Source organism: Hippopotamus amphibius, chromosome 13, assembly GCF_030028045.1.
Source record: "Hippopotamus amphibius kiboko isolate mHipAmp2 chromosome 13, mHipAmp2.hap2, whole genome shotgun sequence".
Classification (NCBI taxonomy): domain Eukaryota; kingdom Metazoa; phylum Chordata; class Mammalia; order Artiodactyla; family Hippopotamidae; genus Hippopotamus; species Hippopotamus amphibius.
In genome coordinates this window covers 35,637,571-35,659,749 of record NC_080198.1, presented here as the reverse complement: position 1 = coordinate 35,659,749, position 22,179 = coordinate 35,637,571, and the positions used below count along the sequence as shown (strand labels likewise).

Below are 22,179 nucleotides of genomic sequence, written 5' to 3'. Positions count from 1 at the left end.
CCCCAATCCTGGGCTCTCACCCCTCCACTTCCAGGTCTCCTCTGCAGAGGAAGTGATGACTCCGCCCAACCCCGAGAGGCCCAGAGCTTAGTGGCTGCTCTGATTTTGAGGAGGAATTAACAACTTGAGCCCAGAATCACAGATGACATTTAAGGGGAAAACAGCGTGCAGGGTCAGAGCTGGCAGCTGCCTGGGTCATCCCTGCCTGTGTTATCTTCCCAGATGCTCAGGACTCAGTGGGTTCTGGAGTGGCCTGGCCAGGTGACCATCGCCGGGTGCCAGACCTACTGGACCATGGAGGTGGAAGAGGCCCTGGGGGCCAGCAACCTCAGTACCCGGCTGTTTCCTCAGCTCGCCCGGCAGGTGGGACTCAAGGGGGTCCCCAACTGCTCCCCGCAAACACCCCACACCCTGGGAGAGCCCAGGCCCTCCAGGAACTTTGTCCTGTACTGATCCTGGAAGAGGCCTGGGGTTGGAGCCAGAGAGTAGAAGGTCAGACACCCTTGAAATGAGTGTCTCATGACCAGCCACCAGTGGGAGGGATGGGGGCTCTGAGGAGAGCCCTGAGGCCAGGCAGATGCCCCTCTCCCGAAGGTCATGGTGGCAGCCTCCTACCTGGAGCCCTCCTGGGCTATCCGGCAGCCTACCCTCGCTCTGTGCACCAGCTCCTCACCACACGCCTTCCTTAAGCTCCTCCCTAGGCCTTGACACCATACACGGCAGGGAGGCAGATACCATGCGTGTGCCTCCATTGTTTATCATTTCCCTGCCGGGCTTCCCACGTGACCAGTGCCCTGCCGGCCCTCCCTCTGCCTGGTCCCTGCACCCCGCACATCCCAGACCATCAGAAGCCCCCGGAATAGAGCGGCTGTTCCTGGTGGAAGCCCACCCTCTGAATGAGGGAGGGGAAGCCTGCCTGCAGCGTGACCCTGCCCATCCCTGATGGTGTCCGCCGGCTCCTGCAGCTCAGTGACCTGGTGGCGCTGGTGCGGGGGAAGCTGTCCCGCATGCAGCGCGCTGTGCTGTCGGCACTAATCGTCATCGAGGTCCACGCCAAGGATGTGGTGAACAAGCTGATCCAGGAGAACGTGGTCAGTGTGAATGACTTCGAGTGGATCTCACAGCTGCGGTGAGGAGCAGGCGGTGTGGCCACGTCCAGGGCCAGAGCAGCAGCAGCGGGAGGGGTCGGGGGAGGGTGGAGAGTCGGCTACAATAGGCTGGTCCCTGCTCTCTGGCAAGCTGGGCGCCCCGATGCCCTCACCCCCCGAAAGAATCACCTCTCCTCGACCACATACCCTGCTCAGTGGCCCATGGTCCACATGGCCTGGGAACTCATCTCCCTGCAATGCCAGGTACTACTGGATGAGTCACAACCTGTATATCCGGGCAGTGAATGCCGAGTTCATCTATGGCTACGAGTACCTAGGCAACAGCGGGAGGCTGGTGATCACGCCCCTCACGGACAGGTGAGCCCCGCCCCCCCCCCCCCCACGCACCCTCCCACACTGGGCCCCTCCCTCCAGCTCTGGCTGGCCCAGGAGTCCAGGGCTGACAAGGCGCAGTCAGTCCATCAAAGTTTAGGAGCTCAGCTTTCGGGTTTAAAACTGGCTCTGCCCATCATGGGCTGGATGACCTTGGGCAGGTGGCTCAGCCCCCCCTGTGCCTCAGTTTCCTCTGCAGCCTCCTCAGGGTGGTTGTGAGAGTTTCGTGATCTGATGTGTAAAGCTCTTGACACCTGTGTGGTGCTCAGTGAGCATCTAATGGGTGTGGGCTTTACTGATTTTATCAGTCAGATCCTGCTTTCAACACGACAGGGGAATTGATCTCAAGAGTGAACACTTCTCTTAAGCAACCGGTCGTTTCCTCTGGCTGCCTGTATTTAGTAGCAGCTGGATTTTCAAATTGGGTTTTGAGGAAAGGAGGGGAAGAGTGGCCACAGGTCAGCCATCCTGGCAGGTCCCTGAGCCAAGTGCTGCGGGGGCATGGGGAGGAGGAGCACTGGTCGGGGGGCCGAGGGCACCAGTCCTGACCCCAGCAGCCAGGGCTGGACACGCCTGGGGCCCTGAGGACCAGGAGGAGCAGGAGCTGCCCCTCCATGGGCCCCAAGGCAGCGGGTGGGGGGCTCTATCCTCATATCTGTGGGCTCCCGAGGAAGGTGCACGGCCCAGGCCCATCTCCTCTCATTCCCGCAGGTGCTATCTGACCCTGACTGGGGCCCTGCACCTCAAGTTTGGGGGTGCCCCGGCTGGCCCGGCTGGCACAGGGAAAACTGAGACCACAAAAGACCTGGGCAAGGCCTTGGCCATCCAGACCGTTGTGTTCAACTGCTCCGACCAGCTTGACTTCATGGCCATGGGCAAGTTCTTGAAGGGCCTGGCCAGGTAAGGCTGGGTGCGCAGGTAGCACAGACAGGGCAGGAAGGCTGAGCTCTCCCGGGGACATTGCTGAGGGGAGCCTCACGGGATGGTGGAGGGGAGGGGATGGGATAACAGGAGTCGGAGGCTCGGCCCCTGGCGGGCACTGGGATGGGGTGATGCAGTGGGAATGTGGCTGAGCTGACGGAGATGGCCATGGGGGCTTCCTCCCCAGCAGAGGCAGCGGGAGACCTTGGAGGTGCCAGGGGGCTGTGAACTCATATCCCCTCCAACATTCTCCCCTCAGTGCTGGGGCCTGGGCCTGCTTTGATGAATTTAATCGTATTGATATCGAGGTACTGTCTGTAGTGGCTCAGCAGATCACCACCATCCAGAAGGCGCAGCAACAGCGGGTGAGCCTCCAGGCGGCCACCCCTCTCCACACCTCCCGCAACCAACCGCCTTTTCACTTCATCTATATCCATCCCATCCGTGCTGCCTTGCAACCCCCTACACCGGTGGGGTGAGAAGCCAGGCTCTCAGGCTACCCTAAGCCAGCCTCTCTCATCTCACAGGACACAGGGGACAGGGCACTTACCCCCACCCCAGCAGAGCTGTCTCTGGGGGACTTTTGTCAGGGAGCCCCGTATCCTTACCCCACTCTGGGTGCAGCTCCCAGGCCAGGCTGTGGTGGATGAAGGGGTCTCTTCCCACATCCTGACCCTTATGGAAAGCCCCGGCAATTTGTCCTTCTTCTAGTTTTGTTCAGGGTGGTCAGAGGTATTCTCCTGGGAATAAGCACTGGGAGGCTGGCAGGTGCCCCAACCCTAGGAGGGCCCTGGGTCCTGGTCAGGGCTGAGCTTTCCCAGGCCTAGGGAGAATCAGTGTTGGGAAATGGGGGTGGAAGGAGATATGTGAAGACCTCAGGGAGCCAGGGCCTGGGAGGCCATGGGTAGCCACTGGGACCAGAGGTCTTAGGCCAGATCCTGAGAGAGGAGTCAACCCATGGTCAGGGGTCCAGCCCAGGCTGACCAGTTATAGCCAGGACAGGGGCAACAACAGGGGATGAGGGGGACCATCTGGAGGATGGGGCAGGTGCGCCAACCCCTCCCACCCGCATAGGTGGAACGCTTCATGTTTGAAGGCGTCGAGATCCCACTCGTGCCGTCCTGCGCTGTGTTTATCACCATGAACCCGGGATATGCTGGACGCACTGAGCTGCCCGATAACCTGAAGGTAAGCTCAGGCCTAGATTCATCTGGGAGGCTGCTCAGGGCACTGGGAAACACCAGAGCTGTGGCCTGGGCTCAGAGATGCTAAAGCACTTATGCAAGGACACACAGCTGCTGGACATCAGGGACTGTGCCTCCCCATGGCAGCCCTCCTGCCCAGGGGTCCTGAGGCCCACCCCCAGCCATGGCGAGGAGAGCCCAGGTTGTCCTCAGGACTTGGGAGAAGGTAAGGGGCAGGTTCAAGTCAGCACAAAGGACCGGTTTCTAACAGGCAAAGGGATCCACTCACAGGGGAGTCTAAGCCTCAGCTTGGCAGGTGTGGCGGAGGGAGGAGCCAAGCATCGGTGGGGGAGGGGGAGAGCAGTGGGGCCACCTTTGGAGGACCAGACAGTCCAGAGAGCAGGTGGTACCCTGGGAGGGAGGGCAGCCTCTCCATTCACGCATATACCACGTGCCCAGGCACTCTTCCGGCCCGTGGCCATGATGATTCCGGATTATGCCATGATCGCTGAGATCTCCCTCTACTCCTTTGGCTTCAGCGAGGCCAATGTGCTGGCCAAGAAGATCACGACCACCTTCAAGCTGTCCTCTGAGCAGCTCAGTTCCCAGGTGAGGTCCTGCCCTGACCAGGTTCCAGGGTCTGAGAGCTGCTGCTTTCCTCCAGCAACCCTAGGAGATAGGAATTACATCCCCATGTCTCAGCTGAGGACACTGAGGTCCTAAGCAGGCAGGAGGCTGGCCAGGCTCATGCGGTACACAGGGGAGCCAGAGCAGGAGCCAGGAACAGATGCCCACCTGGGCTAGTGCAGGTTCAAGGGAGGATCAGCCAGTAAGAGACTAAGAGCCACACCACCCAAGGCTGGGGAGCACGTGCACCTAGGTCTCGTGGGACCAGAGCTGGACAGCCAGCACCCCCTCCACCCGAGCCTCCTGACACCAGGGCCTTTCCCTCAGTGCGCTGAGCCCAGGTTCTAGGGGCAGATGCTGTGGGTATAGGCGCCAGCACTGGTGGATGAGCTTTCCTGTTTGGCTCCAATCTCAGACAGGCTCCCCTTTTGCAATGGCAGGGATGAGCCCCAGCTCTGGGCTTACATGCTTCCAGCTTAGTTTCTTAATGGTTCCAAAGAAGTCCCTGGTGTCACCCTAATGGGCTCTCTTTAGGTGACCTGCTCATGCAGGAACACCCATCCCTGTGGCTTGGGAGACCATACTGCCTTTGGCCAGGTGGGGCCTACCGAAAGCCATGGGCCAGAGGAGCAATCTTTTACTGGGAAAAACAGCAGCTGTCCACAGAGTGCACCAGGGGTGCCAGCACCGCCACACACTCTTCCTTCTAACCATCCGCTTTCAAAAATGTACTCCCCCTTGGGGGCTTCCTAGGTGGCGCAGTGGTTGAGAGTCCGCCTGCCAATGCAGAGGACATGGGTTTGATCCCTGCTCCAGGAAGATCCCACATGCCATGGAGCAACTAAGCCCGTGTGCCAAAAAAAAAAAAAAAAAAAAAAAAAAAAATGTACTCCCTCAGCAGAGTGCCTGTCCCCACATAGCTCTGGAAATGCGCTCGCCCCTTCCCAAGTGCTGATGACCCGAAGCCAAGCCCAGTCTCTTCATCCAGCTCCAAGTCCAAGATTTCTGGGAAATGTGCTGGTCTGTGGGTCAGGTCCAAATGTAGCCTCATGGTCTGGCACCATGGGGCTAAATGATAAGTTTAACTATTTCTAACGCACCTGCTATATAATGGAGGGAAACAGAACCAGCGGCAAAAGCAGGAAAAGTCATGGTAGTGCACCCGAAAGGGTGGGTCTGGAGAGAGGTGATGAATGTTAGAAGGAAGCCCTAGAACCACTGAGGCAAGTCTTCTGGTGGCACAGATGGAAGACTCCTTCATTCCCTTTTTAAAAAATATTTATTTAATTTATTTATTTGGTTACATTTTTTATAGATTTATTTTCTTATTTATTTATCTTGGCTGCATTGGGTCTTTGTTGCAGCGCATGGACTTTCTCTAGTTGTGGCAAGTCGGGGCTACTCTTCATTTGCGGTGCACGGGTTTCTCATTGTGGTGGCTTCTCTTGTTGCGGAGCACAGGCTCTAGGCATGTGGGCTTAAGTAGCTGCGGTTCCTGGGCTCAGTAGTTGTGGCACATGGGCTTAGTTGCTCTGTGGCATGTGGGATCTTCCCGGCCCAGGGATCGAACCCATGTCCCCTACATTGGAAGGCAGACTCTTAACCACTGTGCCACCAGGGAAGTCCCTATTTAGTCACATTTTATTTATTTATTTATTTGGTTGCACCAGGTCTTAGTTTCGGTTCACCAGCTCCTTAGCTGTGGGTTGCTGGCTCCTTAGTTGTGGCATGCGAACTCTTAGTTGAGGCATGCATGTGGGATCTAGTTCCCTGACCAGGGATCAACCTGGGCCCCCTGCATTGGGAGCGCAGAGTCTTAACCACTGCGCCACCAGGGAAGTCCCCTTCATGCCCTTTTTGAACAAAACCTGAGTGCCTCCCTGCCCTTGGTGCTATGCTGGGACCACAGGGATGAAGCCGTGGCCAAGGCAGACGTCTCACCCTCAGGGGCCAAGAGGCAAGCAGGGATGCGGGATGAGTAATCTGGTCAAGGGAGGGGGCGGCTGGGGCAGTGAAATAGAGGGCACCGGAGGAGCCTGAAGTGGGGCACCTGGCCCAGGCTGGGCACATGGGTGGGTGTAGGAGGCCTGCAGAGGAAGTGACACTTTGGCTCTGAGCTGGGCGCTGAGGCACGGCTAGGTATCAGGTGGGAGGCAGAGTGTTGCATGCAGAAGCCCAGAGAGGGACAGTGCCCACCCACCCCTCCTCCTGTATGGTGGTGACAGGATCACTATGACTTTGGGATGAGAGCTGTGAAGACTGTGATCTCAGCTGCCGGGAACCTTAAGCGAGAAAACCCCAGCATGGATGAGGTGAGCTGCATGCAGAGAGGTGCCCGGGGAGCGGGGCTCCAGGAGGACTCTGGAGCAGCTAGAGGGGCATCTGACCTGGGCCTCTGCTGCAGGAGCTGATTTGCCTCCGGGCCATCCGAGACGTGAATGTGCCCAAGTTCCTGCAGGAGGACCTCAAGCTCTTCTCTGGGATCGTGTCCGACCTGTTCCCCACCGTCAAGGAGGAGGAAACTGACTACGGCATCCTGGACAAGGCCATACGCAAGGCCTGTGAGAAGAACAACCTCAAGGACGTGGCCGGTGAGCCCCTGGCCCTGCCCTGCACTCGTGTGGGTGCCAGAGGAGGGCTGGGTCCAGCCACCCTGGGGTTGCAGTCCAGCCTCAGGGTGCCTCACGCCGAGCCAAGCATGCTGTGGGCTGAGGTTCTCTGCACCTGTCTCCACCGGGACCCTTCAGGTGACGGGAGTCTAGGGAAAAACTCTCCTTCACTCTCACATTCAGTACTTCTGACACCAGAGGTGTGGTGTGTTTTACCCCACACGTCAATTCTCGAACACAGCTGAGTGTCCTACAGTTCAACGCAGTCCTGACCTTCATCAGCGTTAGCACAGACCCCACAGCTTACGGGCTCAGTCCCACAAGACTGCCCGCACTTCAGACACCAGTTGCAAGTACTGGGTCCCCAGGTTACCCACAGGCACTGTCCTATTTGGCTACAAATCAGAGGTTCCCGTGACTCGCTCCTCAGGCTTGATCGTTTGTTAGGACAGCTCACAGAACTCAGGGAGACATGAATGTTTGCTGGTTTATTATATAATAAATGATGTGATAAACGATACAAATGAACCGCGGGATGAAGAGATACATAGGGCGAGGTCTGTCCGTGTGAAGTCGGGGCGAGTCACCCTCCCAGCCCGTGGATGTGCTCACCAATCCGGAAGCTCTCTAAACCCTTCCTTTTGGGATTTTTTTTGAGGTTTCATCATGCAGGCGTGATCACTTATTAACTCCACTTTCAGACCCTCTCCCATCTCTGGAGAATGGGAGTGGGCCTGAAAGTTCTAAGCTTCTCATCATGGTTTGGTCTGTCTGGTGACCGGTCCCCTCCCCGGAATTCACCGCCAAGAGTTGCCTCATTAGGTTATAAGACATTCCTAACACTTGGGAAATTACACAGTTAGGAGCTCTGTGTCAGGAATCAGAGGCTAAATATTGGAAAAGAAGGTTCTCCAAGCAGCCCTGTTTACAAGGGTTCGAGGAGCTCTGCATCAGGAACTAGGGACAGAGATGATACATAGATAGCCTGTTATTTCATGGTGGGGAAGCAGGTGCTGCCTTTCCTCCCCGTGGTGGAGCAGTCACAGCTTGGACCACACCCTTGGCCTTGTTCCTCCCTTACAGAGGCTCTCCTCTGCGCCATCCTCACCTGCTTGGGGTGGGAATGGGGTTTGATGTCTGGGTTGGGGGTAGATGTGAGCTTATCAGCACCCCTGCCCTCCACTGTTCTTCATTCTGTATGAGGCCCTAGGGCCCGCCCTGGGCCCCCCAGGCCCCAGCAGGCATGTTGAACGAAGCCTCAAACTCTTCTTTCCCTCATGGCCTTGGGTCCGCTTTTCCATCAACAAATAACTGGACCTTGTCCCTTTGGCAGGAGCCCCCAGAACTGCATCGCTCTCCTGACCCCTCTTCTTTGGCCAAAGTGATGCGCTCGTTCCCTACCCGTGTGGGTCTGGCCTGCCACTGCAGCTCACAGCTGCCCCTGCGGCTCTGGTCTTGGTCAGTCAGAGACCCTGACCGACCCTCAGATCTTGTCCCTGGGATTTTGCCTTGGCCAGCACTTCCCCGGGGCTGTGCTCTCAGCAGGCTGGGTGGTAGCTTTGGGGCTGAAGTTGATTTCGAGGCCTGTGCCAGCTGACACTGTGCCAGCTGGACACCCGAGCAGTGGATGTTAGGGAATCATAGTCACAAAGGCAATAACGGCCAGCCGCAGAGAATCCGGCTCTGTGCCGGGCTCTGTGCTCAGGGCTTCACCTGCCTCTCCCTGTGAGGTGGCACTACTGCCCTTCCCACTTTGCAGATGAGGAAACTGAGGTGCAGGGAGGGAGATAACCCACCAGAGGTCACACAGCAAGCTAGTGGCAGAGCCAGGATATAAGCCCCTACTCTGACCCCTGGGCCGCCCTGCCACGTCCCTCCAGGATTCCTGACCAAGTGTATCCAGCTCTACGAGACCATGGTGGTGCGGCACGGCCTCATGCTTGTTGGGCCCACAGGCTCTGGCAAGAGTAACGTAAGTGTTCTCTGTGCTATACAGTAGGTCTTTGTTAGTTGTCTATTTTAAATATAGCAGTGTGTACATGTTGATCCCAGACTCCCAAATTATCCACCCCCCCCAACCCCTGTCCTTCCCCCTGGCAACCATAAGTTCGTTCTCTCTACTCCAATAAAAAAAAAAATAAAAATAAAAAAGGAGTAACATAAGTGGAGCCAAGCTGGACAGCCCAGTGCCCAGGCAGTGGGCCTGAGGGCAGAGCAGCCTTAGTAGGGGTCTTGGCCCCCACTTGTGCTTCCTTGGCCTTTAGAATACCCTCCTGCCCTCTGTGGCCCACAGCCCACTCCAGCCCTGCTCTCCAGGGAGCTTGGAGGCTCACTCTTGCTCGGCCCATCTCCCCAGTGTTACAGAGTCCTGGCAGCCGCCCTGACGTTGCTGAAAGGGCAGCCGTCCGTCAGCGGCGGTGTGTACGAGGCTGTCAGCTACTACGTGCTCAACCCCAAGTCCATCACCATGGGTCAGCTGTATGGGGAGTTTGACCTGCTCACCCATGAGTGGTGAGTGGCCCTGGACCCCTCCAGTGACAGCCCTGCTCCCAGGCCTCTGCAGACTGTGGGCCGTGGGCCCCCTCCCTCCCCGAGCCCAGTGGAAGGTTGGGAGCTCCGGCTTTGGAGCCCAAATGCGTGGGACTCTACCCACCACTGAACTTCCTCACTGAGTGACCCACTTCACCCCTTTGGGTCTTTGTCCCTCATCGGTAAAGGGAGGATAAAAATGACACCGTTATTATAGAAGGTGGCTGGGACAGTGTCGCACATGCCAAGCACTCAGCAAATGCTGACTGTTGTCAGTACCCATGAGAAGCTGGTGGGCCCTCTCAGGGAGGCGTGTATTTTGGGGGAAGTGCACCGAGCTGGGAGAATGCAGCTGGGTAGAGGCCCTCCAGTCGCCATCACCTGAGGGTTTCCTCCCAGGCCATTCTGCCTCTCCACAGACATCTCCAGTCTCCTGCTGGGATGTCTTCTTCGTCCCGGTGTTCTGGGAACCCAGCGCGGGGTGGGCACTGGGGGGCACAGTCACCCATCTTTCTAAATGTAGGCCTGTCCAGCTTCCCCCATTTCTGGTGAAGGGTCTCAGCCACTCCCACTCCGGGCTCTTATGTGGCTGGGTGGGGGCCTGGGGATCAGACCAGAAAAATGCCCTCCTACCCACCCCCTTCCCTGGCATGTGGTGCCTCTGAAGTCTGAGTCTTCCTGGGTTCTCTGGCGGGGACTAGATACACCTCATGACCCTGCTTTCTCTGCGCGGTCATTTACCCCTTCTCCACCTCTGTCTGTCTTCCAGGACTATGTGGACCTCCGTCTCTGTGTTGCCTCCTCCCTCATCTTCCTTTTCTTTTGGGGATATTACTTTTCATCTTCCCTTAATATAACTTTAGTGAGGACTCAGTAGGGAGAGAATATAAGCACGCATTTTCATGACATCATAACAAAAAAGTCCCATTTTTCCCTACTATAATTTTTAAATGAATGAAGATATTTCAGAAGGGAAAAAAAAGCAGAGCAGGGCCAGCCTGGATCTAGGTTTCCCTGGGAGCCAGCTGTGCTTGCCGCCCTGCCTCCCCGGTGCCTACAGCCCTCTCCTCCCTGCCGGCTGCAGGACAGATGGGATCTTCTCCTCCCTCATCCGGGCGGGGGCCATTGCCTCTGACACCAACAAGAAGTGGTACATGTTTGACGGGCCGGTGGACGCTGTCTGGATTGAGAACATGAACACGGTGCTGGACGACAACAAGAAGCTATGCCTCAGCTCCGGGGAGATCATCAAGCTCACAGAGGCAAGTCTGCCTGTCCCTTCCCCCTGCTCTTCTCTGCAGCCAGGTGAGCCCAGGGGCCACACCACGCTGGCCAAGCCTCGTGCCCCTCCATCCTTCCCTCTCGGGGCCATAGCACCCTCCCTCTCCTCAGGCTCCTGTACCTCGGGCACGTCCTGTGCAGCTGCTCAGAGCCGCCCTTTCGGCAGACACACTGTCTGTGATGCTCTGAGCCCGGGGCCAGGACGACTGCCCTAGCTCCGGGCTGATGCTGCCTTGTGCCTCCCAGGCCCACTTGCAGCCATATCGGCCCAGGCTGGGTCAGGCATCCTGGCAGTGTGCCTGGAGTCTGGGGGACAGGTGATACAGACCTGGCCATGGGAACACCTGCCTGGTGGGAAGTAAGGGGCAGTTCTCAGAGAAGGATGGGTATTGCCTGGGCCTAGGAGCAACCAATCTCTCGAGTCTTTCTGAGAACACTTGGAGGTCACTGTGGTCCTGTATCCATGTGCACACGTGCGGGGCAACGGAGCAGAGCACACAGCTCCCACCGGATTTCCCCAGGGCTCCAGGGACCCCAACATGCCCTGACCCCAGGCTGGCCAAAGGGCTCCCAGGAATCTCCTGACTTAGACTCCTCCCCGGGGCTTCAGCAAGGGCTACGTTGTCAGCTGAGGGCCGAGGGGTTCCTGCATTCGCCCTCACCCCAGCACTGTTCCTGGCCCACCACCTGCCCAATCTTGCAGGATGGGCAACCCTCCCCGTGGTCCTGCAGCCCTTTCCCCCGCCCTGGGGGCTGGCGGCTAGCCTGCTCACACAGTTCACCTTGGCACCAGGCGATGACCATGATGTTTGAGGTGCAGGACCTGGCGGTGGCCTCCCCAGCCACAGTATCCCGCTGCGGCATGGTGTACCTGGAGCCCAGCATCCTGGGGCTCATGCCCTTTGTCGAGTGCTGGCTGAGGCGTCTCCCTGCCTTACTCAAGCCCTTTGAGGAGCAGTTCAAGGCTCTGTTTGTCAGCTTCCTGGACGTGAGTGAGGCCACAGTGTGCCAGCCTGGGTGGGCAGCTGGGCGCTACGGCCACCAGCCACAAGAGCTGGGTGCCCATCTCCTCCAGGGGTCCATCGCTTTCGTCCGGTCCTCAGTGAAGGAGGTGATCGCCTCAACCAACAGCAACCTGACCATGAGTCTCCTGAAGCTGCTGGACTGCTTCTTTAAGCCCTTCCTGCCTAAAGAGGTGCAGCTCTGAGCAGTGGGCTGGGGACCGGCTCCCTCCTGCCCCTCTCTTCTCTCCTGAGGGCCCTGAACCCCAAGTCCAGCTTCCTGGAAGAGAGAATCGGATTGGCTCACGTGGGTCATGGGACACCCCTTCCAGTCCGCTGCAGACACAAAACTACAGCAGAGGCCGAGGGATGCCCCCACCCCCTGGCTTCCTCCGGCCGCTCAGTTCTGTTCCCGCCTCTGTCCCCAGGGCCTCAGGAAAATACCTTCTGAGAAGCTGAGTCGCATCTCAGCGCTGATCGAGCCCTGGTTCATCTTCTCCTTGATCTGGAGTGTGGGCGCCACAGGGGACAGCACCAGTCGCATCAGCTTCAGCCACTGGCTCCGGATGAAGATGGAGACACAAAACGTGAGAGGCGGCGACCCCCGGGGCTGGGCTGCAAGGTCTGGGATGCGTGTGCTGGATGCCGGGTGTTCTGGGGCCCTCCCCCAGGCCCAGGACCCGGAAACAAGTAGCCACACAAGAGACCGGGCCTCACCGCCGCCTGGTTTTCTCCCTGGTCCCTTGCAGCTGACCTTGCTCTTTCCGGAGGAGGGTCTGGTGTTTGACTACAGGCTGGAGGATGGCGGCATCAGCAGCACCCGTGATGATGAGGACGACGATGAGGAGGGCAAAAAGGTGACCGCAGGCCTGCTCGCGGGGATGGCACGGGGGGGCCCGCTGGGCGGTGGCTGTCCTCCTCGATGAACGATGACTGCAGAGAAGGGGTCACGTTGACGGCCACAGGTCTCAGGCTGGGGTTATTTGCATCATCTCACATATCCTCACAGACCCACAGGGTGGTGTTATTGTGCCCATTTCCCAAACAAGGAAACTGAGGCTCAGAACAGTCATAGCCAGCTGGTCAGTGGCAGAGCTGGACCTGAGCCTGGGGCTGGGAGATATCAGAGTGCCTCCCTTCTCAGCAGTATGCGCTGCCTCCTCCGTGTTGATGCTGAGCCCAGGGATTAATTACATTAACTTGGTTCTACTTAAAAGCCCCACTTGCCTAGGGGCTGGGCTCCCCGAGGGTGGGGGAGTAAGCCCCCATGGCCTCTCTCGATGTCCCCATCCCTCCTCTTAGTCAGCAAGGGTCCCATGAGCCTACTGCCATGGGATCAGGACCCCAGAAGGAGGAGGAGCCAGAGGGGCATCTACAGAGATGGTCCCTGCACAGGACCCTGCTGGGGGTCTCACGGGGCATGTTTGAGTCCGACTATCAGTCCAGTGTCCAGTGGGACATGTTGGTTTGACCACTGTGAGCACCCCCATCGAGGGAGTGCTGCACGTTGAGTGAGGGCTGTGGGTGCAGGTGGGGATGGTGGGGGCGACCAGGCCAGGTGGCCTCCCAGCATCCAGGCGATGCCAGCCCCATGGTGCCGCCCCGCCCCAGCACCCTTGGGCAGCCTAAAGCAGACAGCAAAGACGTTTGCATCCGGCTTGTCCGGTTCCCAGAGGACTTCCCTCGGGCAGAGGCCCAGGGGCTGGCCCCACTGAGGAAGCTGGATGCGGGAAAGCCTTCACCTGGGCAGCTGTGTGCAGAGAGCCCCCCATTCCTGGAGGTGTGTTCTGGGAGTCCCCCACCCTGAGCAGAGAGCGGGGCACAGGGCTTCCTGTTTCTACCTGAAGCAGCCCCTCACCTGGACCCTCTTGCTAAAGCCCGGCAGTGCAGCTCCTTGTCCTTGTGGTGCACTCGGCCAGGGCTGGGATGGGGAGAAGTTCCAGGTCCACCCTCTGCCACCTGTGGTTCTAGGTCACCTGGGTGAAGTGGATGGACCCCTCAGCCTCATTTACCATGATGCCAGATACCAACTATTGCAACATCATCGTGCCAACCGTGGACACCGTCCAGATGTCCTACCTGCTAGACATGCTGCTCACCAACCACAAGCCGGTGAGTGCCCCTGCCATGCCCTGCCTCACCCTGTCCCAAGCCCTAGGTCGGGAGTGGCTGGCCTCCCGCACTGACAGGGCGGCAGCTCCTACTGCGCGCCGAGCCCTGTGAGAGCGCTCTGACCCCATGACCCCCGCTCTCCTAGGTGCTGTGCATCGGGCCGACGGGCACAGGGAAGACCCTCACCATCTCCAACAAGCTCCTCAAGAACCTGCCGCTGGAATACATCAGCCACTTCCTCACCTTCTCTGCCCGTACCTCGGCCAACCAAACCCAGGACCTCATCGAGAGCAAGCTGGACAAGAGGTAGGCACCCTGATTTCTTCTTCAGTCCCAACGTCCCCCAGCCTGGCTCAGCCAGCTGCTGTCTCCCTTCCCGTCCCGGGTGGGCCTGGGGCTCCCTTGCAGACTGCCCTGGAGCCTTTTTCCACTAGGAATTCCCGCTGACCCTTCTGTGGGTGCTCTCCGTGGGCTGGGCACTGGGGCGGGGCTTGTTATCTGTCTGCCTGGTGTGATGTCCCAGGATGCTCAGGATGGCACAAGGAGCTGCTGAAGGGGCCCAGCAGTTCAGGGGAGGCTGAAGTTAGTGAGGGCTTCCCAAAGGTGGAGCTGCCATCCTGCCGCCCTGGATTCCCTAAGGACGTGGTACCCATGGGCGCTGGGCTCACACAGCCCCTCCCCGCAGGCGGAAGGGCGTGTTCGGGCCACCCTTGGGGCGCAACTTCATTTTCTTCATCGATGACCTGAACATGCCAGCCTTGGAGACATATGGTGCCCAGCCGCCCATCGAGCTGTTGCGCCAGTGGATGGACCACGGCGGCTGGTATGACCGCAAGATCATCGGTGCGTGTCGGCCGACCTGGGCCAGCGGGGAGGGGCTGGGTGTGCGGGGCAGGGCCTGGGCCTCACCCGTTAGGCTCAGGGTAGGCACAGGGCCTAGGCCCACAGGACTCATAGAGGGTCCACAGAAGTGTTTTAATGTCTTTTAAAATCAAGGGGAAAATGAACTTTTAGGTCAAAGAACATTTAAAATGTATAATGTTAATATATTTGTCTATGCACCAATACTGTGGTAAATTATAATTTTTAATATATTTTTTTTTGGCACACGGGCTTAGTTGCTCCGCAGCATGTCGGATCTTCCTGGAGCAGGGATCGAACCCGTGTCCTCTGCATTGGCAGGCGGATTCTTAACCACTATGCCACCTAGGAAGCCCTTTAATATTTTTTTATGGAGGAGGAAGCCCAAGAAGGCAAAAATGCCCAGGGCCTGTAAAAGTCTTAATGTAGCCCTGGGCAGGGCCTTCTGATTGCCTGCCCCCACTGCAGGAGCCTTCAGGAACCTGGTGGACATCAACTTTGTCTGTGCCATGGGCCCCCCGGGTGGAGGCAGGAATGCCGTCACCCCGCGGCTGACCCGCCACTTCAACTACCTGTCCTTTGCTGAAATGGATGAGGTCAGCAAGAAGTGCATCTTCTCCACCATCCTAGGCAGTTGGATGGGTGAGTATCAGGCAGGAGTGGGGCAGGCCACGGGCTAAGGCAGAAGCCCTGTCCAGGGAAGCCACCCCGAGGACAGCTGGGCAGCACTGGGAAGGGCCGAGGAGCCAAAGCACTGACCTCAGCCTCAGCTTCACACTTTATTCAGCTGTTTTATCTCTGGCCAATTCATGAAACTCTCTGAGCCTCAGTTTCTTCGTCTGAAATGGGTGATAGTATTAGTTCCCACCATCCCAAGTCGTGAAGGTTAAATAAGACACTGCATGTAGAGCATCTAGCATGAAGCCTGGCACGTGGTAACTACTGAATATATGATTTATACCTAGGTATACGCGTACATTCACCCATATAAGTACACGTATATATGGTAGAAACGCTAGTGGAAGGATGTTACTTTTGTAAATCAGGAAATGCCACCAAGGTAGAACAGACAAAGCGGTCCTGATCTTCCATGGGGCTTGAAGAAAAGTCTGCCCCAGGGTGCAGTTTACCCTAACAAGCCCATTTCCCACCTAACACACACTCTGACCTTTGAACTCCACTTGGCACTGTGCCAAGTGACGGGAGTCAGGCCTTCCCTCCTCTGCCCTGCCCTGCCCCGCCCTGTCCCCAGGGGCCGTAGGCCAGAACTTGCCCTCATCCCCAGCTTGGAGCTGGGAGCCATGTGGTTCTGAGGAGGGGGTGGTAGTCAGTGGTTGTTCTGGGGCTGCCCAGCTGGGCACAGCCAGTCAAGGTGGGCAGCAAGGGGTCCACCCAACTCTGAGCCCCGTGTCTCTCCCTCAATCCTCTAGATGGACTCCTCGGAGAAAAGAGTTACCGGGAGCCCATGCGTAAGTGCAGGCCTGGGCAGAGCCTGGGAGGGCCTGGATGGGGTGGGAGCACTAGTTCCAGGGGGAGCACACTTGGGGCTCGATGTGGCTGAGCCGGGTCCCAGGGGCCACAGCAAACCATCCTCAGTCTCCTGAGGGGACCCTGGGCCACTGCTAGGGCAAAGGTCTCCTGGCACCAATGGCCTGCCCAATCTCTTTCACCCGTCACATGGCCAGTGAATCTTTTAGTGCCCCGGTGAGTGTCCGACCCATAGCAGAAGCAAGATGAATGCGAGTTGAATGAATGAATAAAGGAATTCAACAAAGTCCCACCCTGTGTGAAGGAACAGAGGCTCCGAGGAGAAGGTGTGAGCCTGGAGCCAGGAGCGATCTGAGCTGGTGTTGGGCGCCCCCCACGTGGCACAGATCTGCTGCTCATTGCAGCAAGGTGGCTGCTCCAGACCTCCTCAGGCCTCCGTACCCCCTGCTGACCTGCGCCCACGCCTCCCTGGGCCTTGTCTTCTCTCCGGTTCCTGGGAATGGACTTCCCTGCTCCTATGTGCGGCCAAGCCCTCCTCTTAGGCCTGAGTTCCATCCCCTATTATCTGCTTGACAGACCCCAGCATCAGTGCTCTCTTCTCCACTGGGCCATTCTATCAGCTGCAGACACACCCCCGTTTCTCCCATCTTAAGAACAAAACACAAAACAAGCCCCTCTCTTGGCCCCTCCCTACCCTCTCCGCCAGCCTTCGGCTCAATTTCTCTGTCACCTTGAGAGCAAAACTCCCCAAGGATGTTTTCTCCCCCTGTGGGCACCAGCCCTCCCTCCCACTTGCATTTGAGCCGCACCGGTCCCTGGAGAGGGCTCTTGGCACCAGTAGCCTCAAAGGTCAGCTCCGTTTCACCTTTCCCAGGCTGTCGGCTGTCTGTGGGGGTCACCCCTCCCCCTCCCAGTCGCCCTCCTAGGTGGATTGGAGGTGGGGCTTGCTCTCAGCCCCTCCTCCCTCTAACCACACTCTCCTGGGACAACATCATCCCTCCCTGGTGATAAACCCCTTCTTAGTGTAGATGCTGCCGAGTCTGCGTGTTCGGTCCAGACCTCGCGCCTGAACCCCAGAGCCACGTCTCCTCTTGAATGTCACCCTGGTGTCTCAGGCTGAACAGGTCCAGTCTTGAGCCCCTGACCCACCTGCACCCCACGGTCTGGTCTGCTCAGCTGATGGCCACTCTCTCTTTCCACTCACTCGGGACGAGGGCCTTGGCGCCATCTGGACTCCTCTCTCTCTCTCTCCTCTCACCTCTCTCCGGAGGTCCTGCTGCCTCTCCCTGCAGAACCCGCCCTGAATTCCGCTGCTCAGCACTCCAGCCCTCACTTACCGGCCACTGCAGCAGCCCCCACCCGGGTCTCCCTGCTTCTGTCTTCACCCCCTGCATCTGTCTGTAGGCCTATCCATCCTCCACTTGCAGCCAGAGGGAGCCATTCAAAGGAGGAATCAGATCACACTCCTCCTCTGTTCAACCGTCTCCTTCAGACTAGAGCCCAGGTCCCCGTGTGGCGGGCACCCCTCCTCACTGGCTGCTCTCGCCACCCCCTTGCGCGTCCCTAACCCCCCAGGCAGGCCCGCCTCAGGGCTTCACCCTGGCTGCGCTCTCTCTGGAACACCTCCTCCAGTTCTGAACCTGTTTGGCACTTCAAGGCTTTGGGTCTCTGCTCAAGGACCCTCCTCAGCGAGGCCTCCCCAGTATTTACATCAACTCCCCCAAACCTGGCTCTCCCCAAACCTCTCCACACATTTTCCATCCCCCATTTACTGTCGGTTTATCTCCCCGCCAAGAACCTCAACTTGATGGGGGTGAGGAGTGTGTCTGCTGGCGCCACCCTCTGTGCCCCGCACCTAGAACAGTCCCTGTGTTAACAGATGAGTCCGCGTTGGGGCTAGTGAGCCCTCCTGCCCCTTCTTTGCTTTATTTCCCCCTTCTGAGGGCTCCCTCCACCCCAAATTCCCACTGACAGAATTTTGGTTGCCAGCAAAGAACTGGATGGTTTTCAAAGCACAAGCAAATAGGTTATGTTAGTGGTGAAAATGCAAGGGGAAGATAAGCCCCCCAGGTCATGGCTGAGCCCAGGCCTCCATATCCACTGCTGGGTACTCCTGAACCCCATGTGGGCCATGCAACCTCCCCACGCGCGGCTCAGAGTGGCACGTTTCAGGTCTGGCCTCGTTAGTGTCCTCAGTTCCATGAGTGTGTCCCAGCGCCCCAGCACATGGACAGGCTATGTCAGTGATAAGGATTGAAAAGGCAGGAGCTCGGTGTGAGAGATTCCTTACCCCTCGGTGGGGAAGACCTTGTTGGGGAGGTAGCATCCAAAGAGGGCTGCAGGGTGGGCAGAATCCAAGGCGTGGGAAAGGCGTGTGCAGAGAACATAGCACGGGATCTGTAGGCGCACTCTCCTGTTCCCACAGCTGGGGCCCCCCACATTGCCCACTTCACGGATCCCCTTGTGGAAGCCACCATCATGGTGTACTCCACCATCACCTCCCAGCTGCTGCCTACCCCGGCCAAGTCCCACTACACCTTCAACCTGAGGGACCTCTCCAAGGTCTTCCAGGGCATGCTCATGGCTGACCCTGCTAAGGTCGAGGTGAGGACCGGAGGGCCCCACCCCCAGTATCCAGCAGTGGAGTGCCCACACTGCCCTCACAGTCCTCCCTGGTTTTAGGCCTTCCTACCCAAACACTCCTCAGCCTTGAGCTGGCCAGGCCGTGGGGCAGGGGGCAGAGCTGGGGACACGGTGGCAGGTGCCAAGCCCCCAGGAGCCCTGCCTTCATGCAGCTGAGTCCCATCTTGCAGGTGAAATCCATGCCTAGAAGGCTGGCTGTGATGGGGTCACACAAAAGCAGGAGGCAGGGCATGGCGAGGGAGGGAGGGTTCCTGAGGGAAGCCCTGGGTGTGAGAAGACTGGGGGCAGGAGGGAGTGGTACCAGGTGGAAGGAGCAGGAGTGTAGCGGGGAGCAGTGTCGGGTGTGCTGGGCGGGTTGGGCAGGCTTCTGTGGGCTGCAGGGGACCGAGTTGCACTTCGGGGTGGGGAACGGATGGGTCAGTGTGTGGGCCTGGCATCAAGACATAGGATGAACAGGACAGATGCCAGCCCTGGCCCTGCCCAGCTACAGCCAAAGGAGTCGAGAGAAGAGCTTGGGGGCTTCCTGAGGGCGGTCCCATCAGCCAGGGAGAGGCAGGGAAGTCAGCATGGAGGCGGCGGCAGGATGGGGGTAGAGTCAGAAGGGGCTTTGGGGTCAAGTGAGTGGTTAGATGTGGGATGTCGGGAACGCATAAGGAGAATCAGGCATTCCTCCCGGGCTTGGGGTTGGGGACCTGTGGGGGCCCTAAGGGGAGAAGTTAGTGGAGCTGGGTGCCCAGCAGGCACAGCTGGGCCTGGAGCTGGGGGTGGAGAGCTCCAGGTAGCCGGCTGTGGACTCCGCCCTCCGTGCGTCAGCACACACCCAGGGCCCCAGCCGGCCGGGTCTTGGTGGGAGAGCCAGGCCCAGGTCAGAGCCCCTTGGTGCCTTGAGAAGTGGCTGAGGGTGGGCACTGACACCGGGGTGGCCACAGGACAAGGTGCAGCTGCTGCGCCTGTGGTACCACGAGAGCTGCCGTGTGTTCCGCGACCGCCTGGTGAACGAGGAGGACCGCAGCTGGTTCGACAAGCTCCTGGAGAGCCACATGGAGCAGTGGGAGGTGGCCTTCGAAGAGGTCTGCCCCTTCCAACCCATCCTCTACGGGGACTTCATGTCGCCGGGCTCCGACGTCAAGTCCTACGAGCTCATCACCAGCCAGAAGAAGGTGAGGGGGCCTGCTGGGGCCCTACCCCTGACCCCTGGGACCCTGGCCCTCTGAGGCCACTGCTAAGAGACCACCAACGCTCTGACCTGAGGGTTGGACACTGGTCTGGAAGGCCAGCTCAGGGACTTCAGGCCAGTAGCTGCTTCTCTGAGTCCCATCTCCTTGCCTGTCAAATGCGCACGATAGGCCCCGCTTGGCTCTTTCCTGAGGACAAGCCTATGATTCAGCTGAGACAGGCTCTGTAAACAGGGACATGCTATGCCATGTGAGGGGCTATTACCCCACCCATAGGGCCGCGACAGGGCCCTGGGGGCCATGAGTCTTGAGTCAAGACCGCAGGGTAGCAGGACAAAGTTGGAGGGGTGGGCCTCCTTGTGGATTCTTCCCACAGATCCTCTCCTAGTTCCCAGGAGCTGCCATGGGGCCCCAGGTGGGTACATCCTGGTGAGGCCCCAGGCAGCAGGCAGGGCTCTGACCCGACCCTCAGGCCTCGGTGTGTCCGACGGGTCAGGCCTCATCCAGGTGGACCTGGCATCTTAAGGCCTAATACCCCTCTGTGCACAGAAGAGCAGGGACAGCTAGGGCAGGGGGTGTGCTCCCTGTCGGGAGGGTGGGTGACACAGTGCACGAGGACAGAGGGAGGGCCCAACTCTCCCCATTTCCTCTCCTCCCTCCCCATGCCCCCCCCCCCCCGTCAGATGCTGCAGGTGATCGAGGAGTACATGGAGGACTACAACCAGATCAACACAGCCAAGCTGAAGCTGGTCCTCTTCGTGGATGCCATGAGCCACATCTGCCGCATCAGCCGCACGCTGCGCCAAGCGCTGGGCAATGCGCTCCTGCTGGGCGTGGGCGGCAGCGGCCGCAGCTCCCTCACGAGACTGGCCTCGCACATGTGAGGGCCCCCAGGCATGGTGGGCAGCGGGTGGCCAGTGGCAGACTCAGTTCCATCGGTGTTCTTCCTCATGTTCTATGCTGAGGCGGACCCGTCCGGCCCACAGGCTTCTAGAAGACCTGGGCGAGGAACCTGGGCTCCAGGGGAGAGGCCGCAGCAGTGCCCTGTGATGCTGGAGGGAGTGGGGAGGGGTAGCTGCAGGCATCCAGGAGGGATTCCTAGCGGAGGTGGCCATGGACTTTCTCTTCGAATCAAAGCTGGGAGGATGGAAGGGAAGGGCATTCCAGGCCAAGGGAGCAGCCTCAGAAAATGTCTGGAGGCAAGAGAGTAGGTTCAGGGCTGGTGGCGTCAGCAGGTGTGCCCAGGATGGGAGCAGATGGCTGGGGTGGGGTGCTTGGCCTCAAGCTCTGGGTCGCCTCCACCTGAACACCTGTCTCCAGGGCTGAGTATGAGTGCTTCCAGATTGAGCTCTCCAAGAACTACGGCATGCCTGAGTGGCGTGATGACGTCAAGAAGGTCTTGCTCAAGGCTGGCCTGCACAACCTGCCCATCACCTTCCTGTTCTCAGATACCCAGGTGCCACCACATGGGCAGTGGGCGGGATCCAGGGTGGGCTGGATACAACCCACCCCAGGGTGGCATCCTGGAAGGTGGTCAGTCCTTCATGCCCAGGTCACTGTCAGTTGGGGTGGATCTCGGGAGGAATGGCTGGGACCAGGGACAGGGGGCCAAACCTAGCCTGTCAGAGCTGGTAGGGGGCGTAGGTCGTTACTATGCCCCAAGGGTAAAGAAGGCCCCTGGCACCATGGCTGACCACAAGCGGGACCACACTCACTGGTCAACGGCTTCCCACCTCAAGAACCACAGGACTTGGGCTAAAGTGCTGTCCCTATGGCCCCCTTCTTGGGGCTGTCCTCCCTGGAGCTCTCTAGGTGTGAGGCCTCTCTGCAGGTCTGAGAGAAGCAGAGGTTGTGGGTCTGGGGCCTCAAGACAAATGTGGCAGTGCTTGAACCTGAGTGGGGCTGGGTGGGGGTGGGGGGGCGGCGCTGAAGCTGAAGCCCAGCCCTACTCCTATACCCGGGCTCCCCTTACACAGTCAAGCAAATGGGGATGCCCTCCGGCACTTGGTATGGCCCTGGCCATGAGATGGGCAAGGACCCATTTCTGCCTGTGACCTGGTTTTCTCCTATGAGTAAACTGAGATGTAGAGAGGCCTGGCAAGAGAGGAGGAAGACACCACATCTCCCATCCAGGACCCAGGGCCCTTCCACAGCGCAGCAGCAATGTTCAGAGTCTCTGCTGTAGGGCAGGCCTGGGTGTGAGTCCTAGACCATGACTTTTGAGGTCACTTGTGTGACCCTGGGCTTCTTGGAGCTGCAGTGGCATG

At 58.8% G+C, this 22,179-nt stretch overlaps 1 protein-coding gene across 1 annotated transcript in view; it reads left to right on the top strand.

Moving 5' to 3' along the window:
* The window catches only part of DNAH1 (dynein axonemal heavy chain 1), a 75,065-nt gene that overhangs the window by 36,937 nt on the left and 15,949 nt on the right, over positions 1–22,179 (top strand). The window contains exons 25-49 of the mRNA XM_057706130.1: positions 223–363; positions 966–1,129; positions 1,353–1,466; positions 2,193–2,381; positions 2,662–2,767; positions 3,477–3,590; positions 4,046–4,195; positions 6,439–6,525; positions 6,618–6,804; positions 8,703–8,794; positions 9,179–9,333; positions 10,436–10,613; positions 11,426–11,620; positions 11,708–11,827; positions 12,062–12,220; positions 12,383–12,490; positions 13,605–13,745; positions 13,891–14,051; positions 14,431–14,588; positions 15,075–15,248; positions 16,037–16,075; positions 18,520–18,698; positions 19,667–19,897; positions 20,596–20,792; positions 21,233–21,368. Coding sequence (XP_057562113.1) covers positions 223–363; positions 966–1,129; positions 1,353–1,466; positions 2,193–2,381; positions 2,662–2,767; positions 3,477–3,590; positions 4,046–4,195; positions 6,439–6,525; positions 6,618–6,804; positions 8,703–8,794; positions 9,179–9,333; positions 10,436–10,613; positions 11,426–11,620; positions 11,708–11,827; positions 12,062–12,220; positions 12,383–12,490; positions 13,605–13,745; positions 13,891–14,051; positions 14,431–14,588; positions 15,075–15,248; positions 16,037–16,075; positions 18,520–18,698; positions 19,667–19,897; positions 20,596–20,792; positions 21,233–21,368 — 3,675 coding nt within the window. The remainder of the gene's footprint in view (positions 1–222; positions 364–965; positions 1,130–1,352; positions 1,467–2,192; positions 2,382–2,661; positions 2,768–3,476; positions 3,591–4,045; positions 4,196–6,438; positions 6,526–6,617; positions 6,805–8,702; positions 8,795–9,178; positions 9,334–10,435; positions 10,614–11,425; positions 11,621–11,707; positions 11,828–12,061; positions 12,221–12,382; positions 12,491–13,604; positions 13,746–13,890; positions 14,052–14,430; positions 14,589–15,074; positions 15,249–16,036; positions 16,076–18,519; positions 18,699–19,666; positions 19,898–20,595; positions 20,793–21,232; positions 21,369–22,179) is intronic.